Source organism: Pinus tabuliformis, chromosome 1_2 (genome assembly GCF_031772625.1).
Source record: "Pinus tabuliformis cultivar Carrire ecotype Pingquan chromosome 1_2, CPIR1, whole genome shotgun sequence".
Lineage (NCBI taxonomy): Eukaryota > Viridiplantae > Streptophyta > Pinopsida > Pinales > Pinaceae > Pinus > Pinus tabuliformis.
The window spans coordinates 988178118-988189886 of record NC_142298.1 but is presented as its reverse complement, the minus strand read 5'-3'; the positions used below and the strand labels follow the sequence as shown (position 1 = coordinate 988189886).

The window sequence follows — 11769 nt, the reverse complement described above, 5'->3', positions numbered from 1 at the left end:
AGACATCCAAAAGGCAATGGATAGAGTTGCAAGGGGAATTCCGTAAAATCAAGCCACCGCACTTTGACGGAGAACAGGAGGAAGCAGTGGAGGCCTGGCTGATCAATATGAACAAATACTTCCAGCTGTATGAGTACGATCACAACCTCAAGGCACGGTTGGCCATTTTCCAATTACAGGGAAAGGCCACCTTGTGGTGGGAGGAAGTTAAGATGGTAAAAGGAGTAAGTGAACAGAATATCACCTGGGAGAAATTTCAAAGATATTTTAAGGAAAGGTACCTGACCGAGCGCTTCTATGACGAGAAGGCCAGAGAATTTCATGACGTTCATTTGGGGCAGCAAACTATGGATAAATTCATTACTCGTTTTACCTCCTTACTCTGTTACGTGCCCTATATACGAGAAGAGAAAGCAAAAGTGCAGAGATTTGTCAGTAGTCTCCCTGCAAGTATGAGGGAGAGAATCAAATTTGACAACCCAAAGACGATGGACGAGGCTATACGCAAAGCTAGAATTTGCTACCAGCAGAGTAAGCAGAAGGGGGATAATCTGGGTAAGAAATGGGTCGATAAGAGGAGCAGCAAGCTGGCTGGAAGTACTAAAGGTAATCGCAGTGGAGGTAACAAAGGATTTGCCAAAGGGAAAAACAGTAGGAACTCACAAAAGAATACCCTCTAGTTAAAGCCCCCTAATGAGTCCAGGATCAATGAACAAACCGGGAGGGTAGATAACGAAGGGACAGCAAGGCCCCTAGTGCAATGTTGGGGTTGTGGTGGACCCCATTATGTGAAAAACTGTCCTCAGCGAAAAGGAGAAGAACAGGTTTCCCAGGTTTATGAAGCCTCTACAGTCGGCAATGTAGGACGGAGTCTGCCAAAGATTAATGCCGCGTTGGAAGACTGCCAGGCGGAGTACCAGCCGACCATGGTGGAATTTGAAGGTAAACTCTTAGACCTTGTTGTAACTGTTTTAATTGACCCTGGTGCAACTTTAAGTTATATTAGTCCTAGAATCGTGGAGCAATGTAAGCTGCAACCAGTTAAGTTTAGGGACCCTTGGCTAGTTCAGTTGGCAACGGGAGAAAAAAGACGAGTAACGGCTAAGGTCAAAAACTGCCCTTTAAAGATAGCAGGACAGTCTGTTACAACAGATTTAAATGTGCTTCCCCTTGGCTCATACGACGTATTGATTGGTATGGACTGGTTAGAAAAACACTGGTCCATAATTAATTGTAAAACCAAGACTATCAGTTATAAGGATGAACTTGGAATAAAACAAGAGATGCAGGGAATTAAGCGGCCAGTGCAGATTCGGCCCATAACTGCCTCACAGTTAGCCAAATGCGTTAGAAAAGGGTGTCAGATTTATGGCATTCAAGTGGGGTATGCCAACGCAAAAGACAAAATAGCTTTATTGGAGAATATTCCTGTGATACAAGAATTTTCCGATGTGTTCCCGGAAGAGATTCCTGGACTGCCACCTAAAAGGGACATAGATTTTACCATCGAACTAGTGCTAGGAGCAGCCCCAGTCTCCCGAGCACCTTATAGAATGAGCGTACCATAATTGACAGAGTTGAAAATGCAGTTACAGGAGCTGCTAGATAAAAAGTACATACGCCCCAGTGTGTCTCCTTGGGGAGCCCCGGTACTGTTTGTTAAGAAAAAGGACGGGACCCTCCGTATGTGTATGGACTACCGCCAATTAAACAAATTGACAATTAAAAATAAGTACCCCCTACCCCGCATAGATGAACTGTTTGACCAGGTAAGGGGAGCAACAGTTTTCTCAAAGATTGACTTGCGATCGGGGTACCATCAAATCCGGATTAAAGAGGAGGACATAGCTAAGACAGCTTTTAGGACTCGGTATGGCCACTATGAGTTTGTGGTATTACCCTTCGGGTTAACCAATGCCCCTGCCACCTTTATGTGTCTGATGAACAGTGTGTTTCATCGATATTTGGACAAATTTGTACTGATCTTTATTGACGATATATTGATCTACTCTCGGACTATGGAGGAGCATCAGGAGCACCTCAGAATAGTGTTGCAGACCCTCTGAGAACACCAATTATTGCTAAGTTCAGTAAATGTGAATTCTTTAAAGAGCAGATACAGTATTTAGGCCACATCATCACTAAAGATGGGGTCACCGTGGATCCCGAAAAGATAAGGACCATTATGGAATGGCCGGTACCCAAGGATGTGGCGGACATCCGGTCTTTCATGGGCTTAGCAGGCTATTACAGACGGTTCGTTGAGGGATTTTCAAGAGTAGCTTATCCAATCACCTCCTTGCAGAAAAAGGGAAGAATTTTCAGGTGGACCCCTGAGTGCCAACGGAGTTTTGACCAACTCAAACATTTACTCACTACGGCACCTATTCTGAGTATAGCTGATCCCAACAAGGAATATGTAGTGTGCACGGACGCAAGTAAGGAAGGGATAGGTGGTGTGTTAACACAGGAAGGAAAAGTGATAGCATACGAATCCAGGAAATTAAAAGAGCATGAGCAGAAATATTCTGCTTACGATCTAGAATTGGCAGCTGTAATTCATGCCCTGAAAATGTGGCAACATTATCTTATGGGGAGGAAATTTCTGTTATTGACAGACCACCACAGTCTGACCAATTATTTTAGCCAGCCCACCCTAAATGCAAGGCAAGCACGGTGGGTGGATTTCCTAAGCGGATTTGATTTTGAGATCAAACATTTAAAGGGAAAAGAGAATCGGGTGGCAGACGCTTTGAGTCGAAAGTTGCAATGCTTATACGAGATTTCTTGCAGTGAAGGGAAAAGCCCCTTCGGGGAAATAATTAACAAGGCAGCCAAACAAGACATTGTTTATCAGCAGATAAAACAGCAAGTGCAGCAACCGTCCAGCAAAGAAAAACAACCGAATTATGCTTTGGATGCTGTTGGAATGTTATATTATAAAGGAAGGTTGTTTGTGCCCAATCAAGATAATATTAAAAATCTGATAATGGACGAGTATCATAAGAGCCATTACGCTGGACACCCGGGCTATCAAAAGATGATCACTGCACTTCGAAAGGAATACTATTGGCTGGGTATGAAGAAGGACGTGGCTGGTTACTTGGCTCGATGTCTAGAATGTCAGCAAATTAAAGCAGAACACCAACATCCTGCCGGTTTACTACAACCGTTACCCGTTCCGGAATGGAAATGGGAAACCATCTCCATGGACTTTATCACTAGGTTGCCTAAGTCAAAGAAAAATAATGACTCCATCATGGTGGTGGTGGACAAGCTAAGTAAGTCAGCACATTTTATACCAGTGCAATCTACATACAGAGCTGTGCAGATCACTCATGTGTTCATGCAAAATATATTTAAGCTGCATGGGTTACCAAGAACGATAATTTCATATCGTGATGTGAAATTCACATCCGTCTTCTGGAAAACATTGTTTGAAGAATTGGGGACTCAGCTGAACTTCAGCACAGCTTATCACCCTCAGACTGACGGGCAAACCGAACGGGTGAATCAAGTGGTGGAGGATATGTTAAGGGCATATGTGATGCAGCAACCAACCAAGTGGGAGGATTATCTGCACTTGGTTGAGTTTGCATACAACAACGGCTACCACACATCCTTACAGATGAGCCCTTTCGAGGTATTGTACAGACGGAAGTGCCGCACCCCCTCAAGTTGGAGTGGACCGGAAGACAGATTGATGTTAGGTCTGGAAATGCTTAAGGAAATGGAAGAATTGGTTAAAAAAGTACGATCTAATCTGAAGGCAGCTCAGGACAGGCAAAAGAATTTCGCTGACCGAAAAAGGAGGTTTAAGGAGTATCAGGTCGGTGATCACGTGTATGTGTGAATTTGAGCCAAAAGGAGCACATTACAGTGGAGCGGGTGCACTAAGTTGGCACCTCGATACTGTGGACCATTTCAGATCTTGGCAAGAATCGGGCCGGTGGCTTACCAGCTCGCTCTACCCAGTCACATACGAGTCCACAACGTCTTTCATGTCTCCGTGTTAAAAAAATATGTTTATGATCCTAAACATGTGATTAATTGGCAGGAGATTCAGGTGAGAATTATCACTGACAAATCAATCTAAATGTTTTCTCTTAACAGAAAACTGACTCAGGATGTTGCATGTTGCAGGTAGAACTGGAAGGAGAAATCCAGGTTGAACCACTGAGCATTCTCGATCGGAGAGAAGTCACGCTATGGAAGCGGGATATTACCCAAGTTAAAGTGCAGTGGCAGCACTTTGGGCCTGATGAGGCCACTTGGGAGGACGAAGAACTTATGAAACAGGCATACCCAGGGCTGTTTGGTACCGAAGGACATCGGGACAATGTCTAATTTCAGGAGGGGGAGATGTCATATCCCCAGATTATTGTAAATATTTTTATTTACCTCAGTCAAAAGGACACAAATAAAGGGATGATGATTTTTATCTGTTGCATGAATTAATTAATATTTTTTTTTTTCAGAAAATGGAAATGAGGAATGATTTCCTAGTAATAGGAATGTTATGTAACTTTTGAGGAAGAGAAGTTAACATAATTAAAAATATATATATAATAAAGAAACGGTTGCAAGAAAACCCTAACCACTTTTCCCCTCCCTAACCGTGGAATGGATTCCAGGAAAAAGGGAGGAAGAGGAAAAAGAGGTCACTGTGCTGTAGAGGACAGGCAGTGTGGAATGAGGGGACTTACCACGTCTGGTGATGATCAGATGGTAAGAGCGCAGAGCGCAGGAAACCTGCAAAGACTGTAGTCTTTGAGTCAGCTGGGGGGGAGATTGGTCTTGAAAGACAGTCTCAAGGACGGGTGGTAGACTAGCTGTGAACAGCAGAGGTGATTCTAGCTTGGAGCAGAGGAAGAAAGTGAATTTACAGTGGCACAGGTATGTGGTCATGACTTGAGTTAAATGAAAGAAAGGAACTGTTTAATTTTCTGAAGATTGCAGTTCCTTAAAAGAAGTGCAATGCGTATTGTTTTACATTAACACGAAAAGAGAATAGGAAGGGCGGGTAGCTCTTCATCTAAACTGTTGACGGGGTAATTAGTGGTAGTACGTCTCAGGTAGTGGGACAACCCAGAATGGTACAGAAACTGTTTCTGTTAGACCAACTCCTTTCATAAAAGCCGGGTTTGAGGACAAGCTGGTAGTTTGGCATTAATAGTGATTGGTGAGGGTTGTCAAACTGAACTTGTCGAGGCAGGTTTTACCACATGAAATACCCTTCTTCGAGCGAAAGTGAATAGAGGAGAGAGAATCCCCTAGAAAGTCTAGGAAAGTAAGGCCAGTTGCCCCAGGGAGACAGTAGAGGGCAACGGTGACAAAACTGTGTAAATGCATAAGTAACCTTGGGATTAGACGAGTGAATAGAATCCATCAAAGTCCGGAAATACACATTAAGACTTGTGGCTTTTGGGCTGAGCTCTTCCTTTAAGAGACATAAGTATAGCTATATAAAAAAAGAATATTATCACCGTGTCTAAGTAGCCACAAAACTGTAGCGACTCTAACTAAAAAAGACTGTTACAGGTGTTTAAGGAGCGGTTGAGTAATTCCTCTGAAATAAGGAATAGTAAGCCGGGTGGCGTGGCTGAGACCCGCTCCGTGAATATCATCTAATCAGTGGAGGAACCCCAAAGAAAAAAATCGGGTAAGGCATAAAACGGGGCAATAGATTGATAAGGATAATGTCTTTCCATGTTTAATTTCCTCCCAGCAACAAGGAATGCTAGCGTGGTAAAACATCAGGAATTTAGTAAAAAAAATACAGAATTTGAGGGGCAGGGCTCGGGCCCTCTCCATAAGGGAAGTAATATGCTTAGGGAAAACCGCTTCAGACAAATCATAAAGACAATATATAACTATATACATTTATGATCTAAACAGAAATGTGACCTGGCAAAAAGTTGTGCAACACTGTGTTCATTAAGCAAAACGAATTATAATTTTCCTGTACAGAGAAGCCGCGGAGCGGTAACCATAACAAGCATAGACGAAAAATATATATATATACCGCTGATTAAGAAGAAACAGTAAACCCTTTTCAACAATTACAGTCCAGTAAGCAAGAAGCTTAGCACGCCGTGACAAAAGAGCCAGGTGTGCGTTAAAATTTACATACAGTCACATTAGTCCGAGCAAAGGAAATTGCGGTTGGACATTCAAAATTCTAAAGTTAAATTACATTAGTCTTGCCCACGACACTAGAGTGTGGGGAAACAAACAGTCCTCCATACCTTGTTCATCCAAAATAAAAAGACCTGGAGGGTTACCCTCCTCTAAACCCAAGGAAAAGCTCAGAAGCGAATCCAGACATAGCCGCGGCCAATAGTTCTCATACCTGGGATCCAGAACGGTGGTGAGTTTTACCTTAGTGCTAGGCCATGTGAGGAGCGGATGCCTAGCCTGTATAAGGAGCAACTGAACAGCATAACGTTAGTCAACAGTAGTAATAATACAACTGCAATAAAATCAAAACTCAAGGAAGTTGTCCTTGTCCTTCAGTAAGACATTTACCACTAAAGGAAGCACCAGACAACGAAAGAACTGCACTCGTTCTAGTGTAGCAGAGGTACCCCAATGCAGGATAACCTTGCAAATGCATGTTGCATGAGCCAAATAGGAGTTTATCAGTAATCGAAAGGAGCGCACGGCCATAAGAGTATAGAAGGAACTTAGCACAGTGTGTCTGTTTACCTCAGGGGTTAGGGATCGAATCCTCCGGCACTGGAGTGAGGTATGCGAGCTGGGATCTCTGGAATGGGCTGCTTAGACTGAACCAGAGCAAAGCCACAGGAAACTTCCCGAACAAATGATTTCCGTCACCCAAGGCATGCATTAGTTTAGGCGCCAGCCCGCGGGGATGATCTGCCATCGTTCAATTACAAAGTGCTCTCTCCACCATTGATGCAAGGTGATCCGGATCAGCCTGCCGGCCTCATACAGTACGAAGCAGAGTAGGTATTATTTCACAGAGTATCGGATAGGGTTGCCACGTGATGGCTGGAGGGGAATAGAAAGTTACCTTCGGAACAAATGCCGCGTGGGCAGCATGTGTCCGAACCATACATAGATATTTAAATAGAGTTGAGACGCAGTACTCCAACCCTTAAATGCAGTGGAATAGTGTTATGAATAAACAACGTAGGGTGAATAACTGTAAATTTAATCCATAGATAGCCTCGGGCATGTAGAACATTAGGAGTATATTTATACATGTAAAAAAAAATTTAATTCCTGAGTTATAGAGACATGACATGGAGATCTTTCAAAATTAAATTATTTTTAAATAAAAAAAAAAAATCTATATTCTAATATATATTTAAAAGAAAAAAAATCATATTCTCAAATCCTAAATTTTAATATAACCCTTAAAAATTAAAAAAAAAATAACGACATTATTAATTAATAACTAAAAAAACATAATTCTCTCCTTGTAGATTTAGTGTTTCCAGTAAAACACACTTTCAAAGAGTTGTTTACAGCGTAGATTTTGTTAGTCCAGATATGCATTCTACTCAATTCAAAACAGACCGGAAGGGAGAAACACACCCCAACAGAGAGGAAGGGAGAAACACACCCCAACTTTAATTCATCATTTCGATTTTGTTACTAATGGGAAATAGGGGAAGTATAAAATTCAAATAGAAAAAATTGGAGACTACATATTTTATAAATATTTATAAATAAGAATTTATTTTTCTTTGTTATAGGAATTTATTATTTTTAACACGTATAAGCTTACTATTTTTTGCTATATTTTAATATATAATTTATTGCTTTTTACAACTATAACTTTTTTAATATGCAATTTACTATTTACTATACTTTTTTAATATCTAATATATATATATATATATATATATATATATATATTAACAAAAATCTTTACCAAATTAAATAGTAAATGTAATTTTTTTTAATATAAGATTTATGTTTTAAATAACATAGAAATTTCTATTTTTAAATATTAAATTTTATATCAACAATTTTTTACCTAATTAAATAATATAGAAATTTCTATTTTTAAATATTAAATTTTATACTAATAATTTTTTTTTATTATTAAATTCCATCATAATTGTAATATTAGTAACATACCATTTTACTAAATTCCATTATAATTATAATATTCTTAATATACCATTTACAGTTTATCATAATTGTAATATTCTTAACATACCATTTTACTAAATTCCATCATAACTGTAATATTCCTGACATACCATTTACAGTTTATTATAATTTTTTTTAATATAAAATTTTTTATTTACCAAATTCCATCCATCATCATTGTAATAAGTTAATAAGTTTAACCTACCATTTAAGGTTTATTATAAAAAAAAATTTAATATAAAAAATTTATTTAAAAAAAAAACCGTACCGAATTCCAATTTCCGAATTTGCGACCGAATCGAATCGTACTGCCGTATTTCCGAATTTTTCTGGCCAGTACGGCCGAACTTGGTAGCTAGGGTTTACAAGGATATTTTTTAAATAGAATTAAATATATGATAAATGTATATATATTATTTTAATTTAAATTTTAATATTCTATTCTATTGGGTTTTTAAATAAAATAAAAAAATTATATGTTATTTTAATTTTATGTTTTAATATTTTAAGAAAATATATAAGATGAGGGTTAGAATAACATTTTTTCAATAAAACTATAATTATATATATATTACTTGTGTGCTCATTACCAAGGTTGGAAGTGCACGGGATGTGGAAGTTGTTTTCATCAAAAGGTTCCAACACTGGTGGGGAAGCAATGCCCCTCAACTTGGGATAAAATTGGCAGACAACTCCTATTTGAATGGGCAGAGTCTCTCTTTCCATGTCACCACTAGCGATGGAGCAACGATCACTTCCTATAACGTCGTTGATGTAAATTGGCAATTCGGTTGGACCTTTGAAGGACTTCAAATATAAGTTATGTTTACTAAAATGCCCACATCTAAAGCAGAAGCGACGAAGCTCAGATGGCTCCTCTTAGAGTTTCTTAGAGTTGAACTTGGGATACACATTTTTCCACCCACTTCTTATTGGTGGTACTGTATGTAAGTTTTTTCCTCAATACGTACACATTTGACTGATAGGCCCTCCTATGTATAAGTTTGAGTCTCGTAACCTAACATTGCAACTATGGGCCTCTTATTTAGAAGTTTGGCTCTTGTAACACTGCAACTACATTAAAGAGTTGTATCCCGCTCTTAGTCTGTAAATTTAAATTAAACATCGATCCGCCCATTTGTGCAGTGATCTGGGAGGATCTTGTTAGTCCAACATGAGCAGAGTCTTCAGTGGTTCAACATCGAACTGATCGTCAAATGATCATTGGTCAATGAGGTCTTGAACTTTATCAGCTTCGCCAATATTCGTCGTTAGCATTCAGTGTCTGATATCTTCAGCTTCAATAGTGATGTTATGGTTGTTTGATGATGTCAATGGTTGATATGGTTTTCATGGTATTCAGAGGATACTGTTTTGTACCTGGTTGTTGACATGGGTTTGTCCTCAGTTTCGTCGGGGTTTGGTTGTCAACATGGGTTTTTCATCATATGATGTTGATAATGTCGCTTTGTGATGAAGAGGTGTACATGGGTTTTTGTATCAAAACCAAATAGATCCTTTAACCTAAGCTAGTTCTAAAACTAAACCTAAGACATTATCTAAAACTTATGTTAAGAAACCTAGCCTTAGAAAGCTAAGGTACAAACCCAATAAAACACCTAAAGACTTAAAACTATACCTAGAACCTAAAAATTGATTTCAAAACTTCTTTTCCTAATTCTAAAACCCTTTTGGGCTTTAATACAAAACAAAAGTGTTAATAAGTACTCCGTAGGCTCTAAACCGCAGAGGGTTAGCCTCACCGTGGTGGAGTAAACTATGATATGTGAGCGAATACGGGAGATAACAGCTATGGGTAAGCAAGTGTCGGAGGTCCAGGATAACCATGTGGAAACCAATGGTTATAGGTCATGTGACAGGTCGCAAGCATCGCTGGCAGTTACCGGAACTAGCGGAGCCCTAACCGCGGGGTCAACTCACCATTCACATGTGATGTCAACACTTTCTCGCCTGGTGACATGACGGCTAACGATTTTGAGTTATTATAAGGTGCGAAGTGGGTTTTTAAAATTAAATTTTGATAATTTAATTACACCTAGGCCTAATGACACTATGTGACATTAATTCACTAAACCTAAAACCCTAAACTCATCCCTAGAATTAGCACATGCATTCTAAAGTTGGGAAACTGAGGTTAGAGTGTATTTGCAAGGTTATAAAGTGAGAGTTTGGTTCATTGAAGAGGAAAAGAGGTTTTTGAGTTTTGTGTGCAGATTTTCGAGAACATAGGTTGTTTTGTTTTCAACTTAACAATAGCATCGGGAGTCAGAATTGGGAACCATGACAGGCATTGGAAAGATCTTTCAGAGAGATTTCTTATGATGGTGACCAGAAGTTCTTGCGTGCACAATCAATCTGGTTAATTTGTTATGTAATCACCCTCCTCAGATTCAATCCTAATAAAGTGGTCGCCCATCTTGAAAGCGGACCCGAAGACATAGTCCATCAGGGACAAACTCTGTAATCAATCTTGTTGCCTTGTATCACTGTGTTTTCGCTGTTTTTCACTTCTATTTACATCTTTCTTATGTTTCTCACTTGTCGTAAAGTCTTTCCTTTTCAATCGATTCTCACGGTTAAAAGCACTTAAAGTTAACATTTGGTTCAATGATGGCAATAATCAATTCTACTTCAGTTTAACATATGATCATATTAGATCATGCAATAATTTGGGGTGGCTCTATACTATATAAGTTTCATATTTCTTCAATTCTTAAATTGGAGATACCTAAATGTTATTGTTGGTGGCAGTTGTTGCGGATTTTCTTTGATTTTGACAAATGCATTTTCAATGTAGAGTGATTCAGTTGATTGGGTTAGATGACTGCATTATATAGAATTATATCGAGATCATTGAAATTGTTGTCTCTTAGCTTGCAACTTTGCTTGTTTCTAGTTTGTTTAAAGAGAAAGGGAAAAACAATGTCGCAATTTATAGTTCGCTTTCACTAATACTAGTCTCCTTTGCTTTCCCAAGATTAATCTCTCTACTAATCACAATTCAATAGGGAAATCAAAGTTTTTGATTTCTTTTCACGGATGAGCCTCACACACAACACTTAACTTAATTTTTTTAACAATCTTGCCTTTTATGAGTAAGGCTATTAATTACGTACTAATGACAAAATTCCATTAGCTTCCATTATGTATTAATTATGTACTAACGGCTATTAATTTCAGGCAAGTTACTCCTCTTCTTTGAAGTTTTCAAAATTTCCATAAAAGTCTATGCTACTTTCTGTCGCAGGAGCCAATGAAGGTGAATTTGATGATATCAATACAAATGCAAAACTGAGCGAATGGAAACTGAATATCTGTAAATTTATTGGAAGATGTTTGTGGTATAGGTATTTGGAATGATAGGACCTGATTGAATCTCCTTAGAAGATGTTTGTGGTACAGGTATTTGGAATGATAGGACCTGATTGAATCTCCTTAACATTTCCATAGAAAATCTCCACAATTTTGTTTTACCATCTCGATTCAAAATCCTTTTCCTCCCACGTCGGTGGTTTGGCATATTTTTATCTTATAACCGTGCTTTTCCTTTTTTTCCAACATAAAAAACTCACGCACGTTTCATTTCGCCTTAAGGGAAATTGTAGTTTTCAAAATAATCAA

At 38.8% G+C, this 11769-nt stretch overlaps 1 protein-coding gene across 1 annotated transcript; it reads left to right on the top strand.

The window, feature by feature from the left end:
- The first annotated feature begins 212 nt into the window (after nucleotides 1-212).
- On the top strand, nucleotides 213-1568 carry LOC149209361 (uncharacterized). The gene is made up of 4 exons (XM_089398596.1): nucleotides 213-621; nucleotides 730-929; nucleotides 1071-1184; nucleotides 1290-1568. The coding sequence occupies exons 1-4, from the start codon at nucleotides 213-215 to the stop codon at nucleotides 1566-1568; spliced, it is 1002 nt and encodes a 333-aa protein (XP_089254722.1).
- The last annotated feature ends 10201 nt before the right edge of the window (nucleotides 1569-11769 follow it).

Coding starts and splice junctions, on each gene's coding strand:
- LOC149209361 (XM_089398596.1), top strand. CDS start 213: ATGGTAAAAGGAGTAAGTGAACAGAATATCACCTGGGAGAAATTTCAA. Junction 622..729: donor TAAAGGTAATCGCAGTGGAG/GTAACAAAGGAT, acceptor CCGGGAGGGTAG/ATAACGAAGGGACAGCAAGG. Junction 1,185..1,289: donor TTCCCCTTGGCTCATACGAC/GTATTGATTGGT, acceptor CAAGAGATGCAG/GGAATTAAGCGGCCAGTGCA.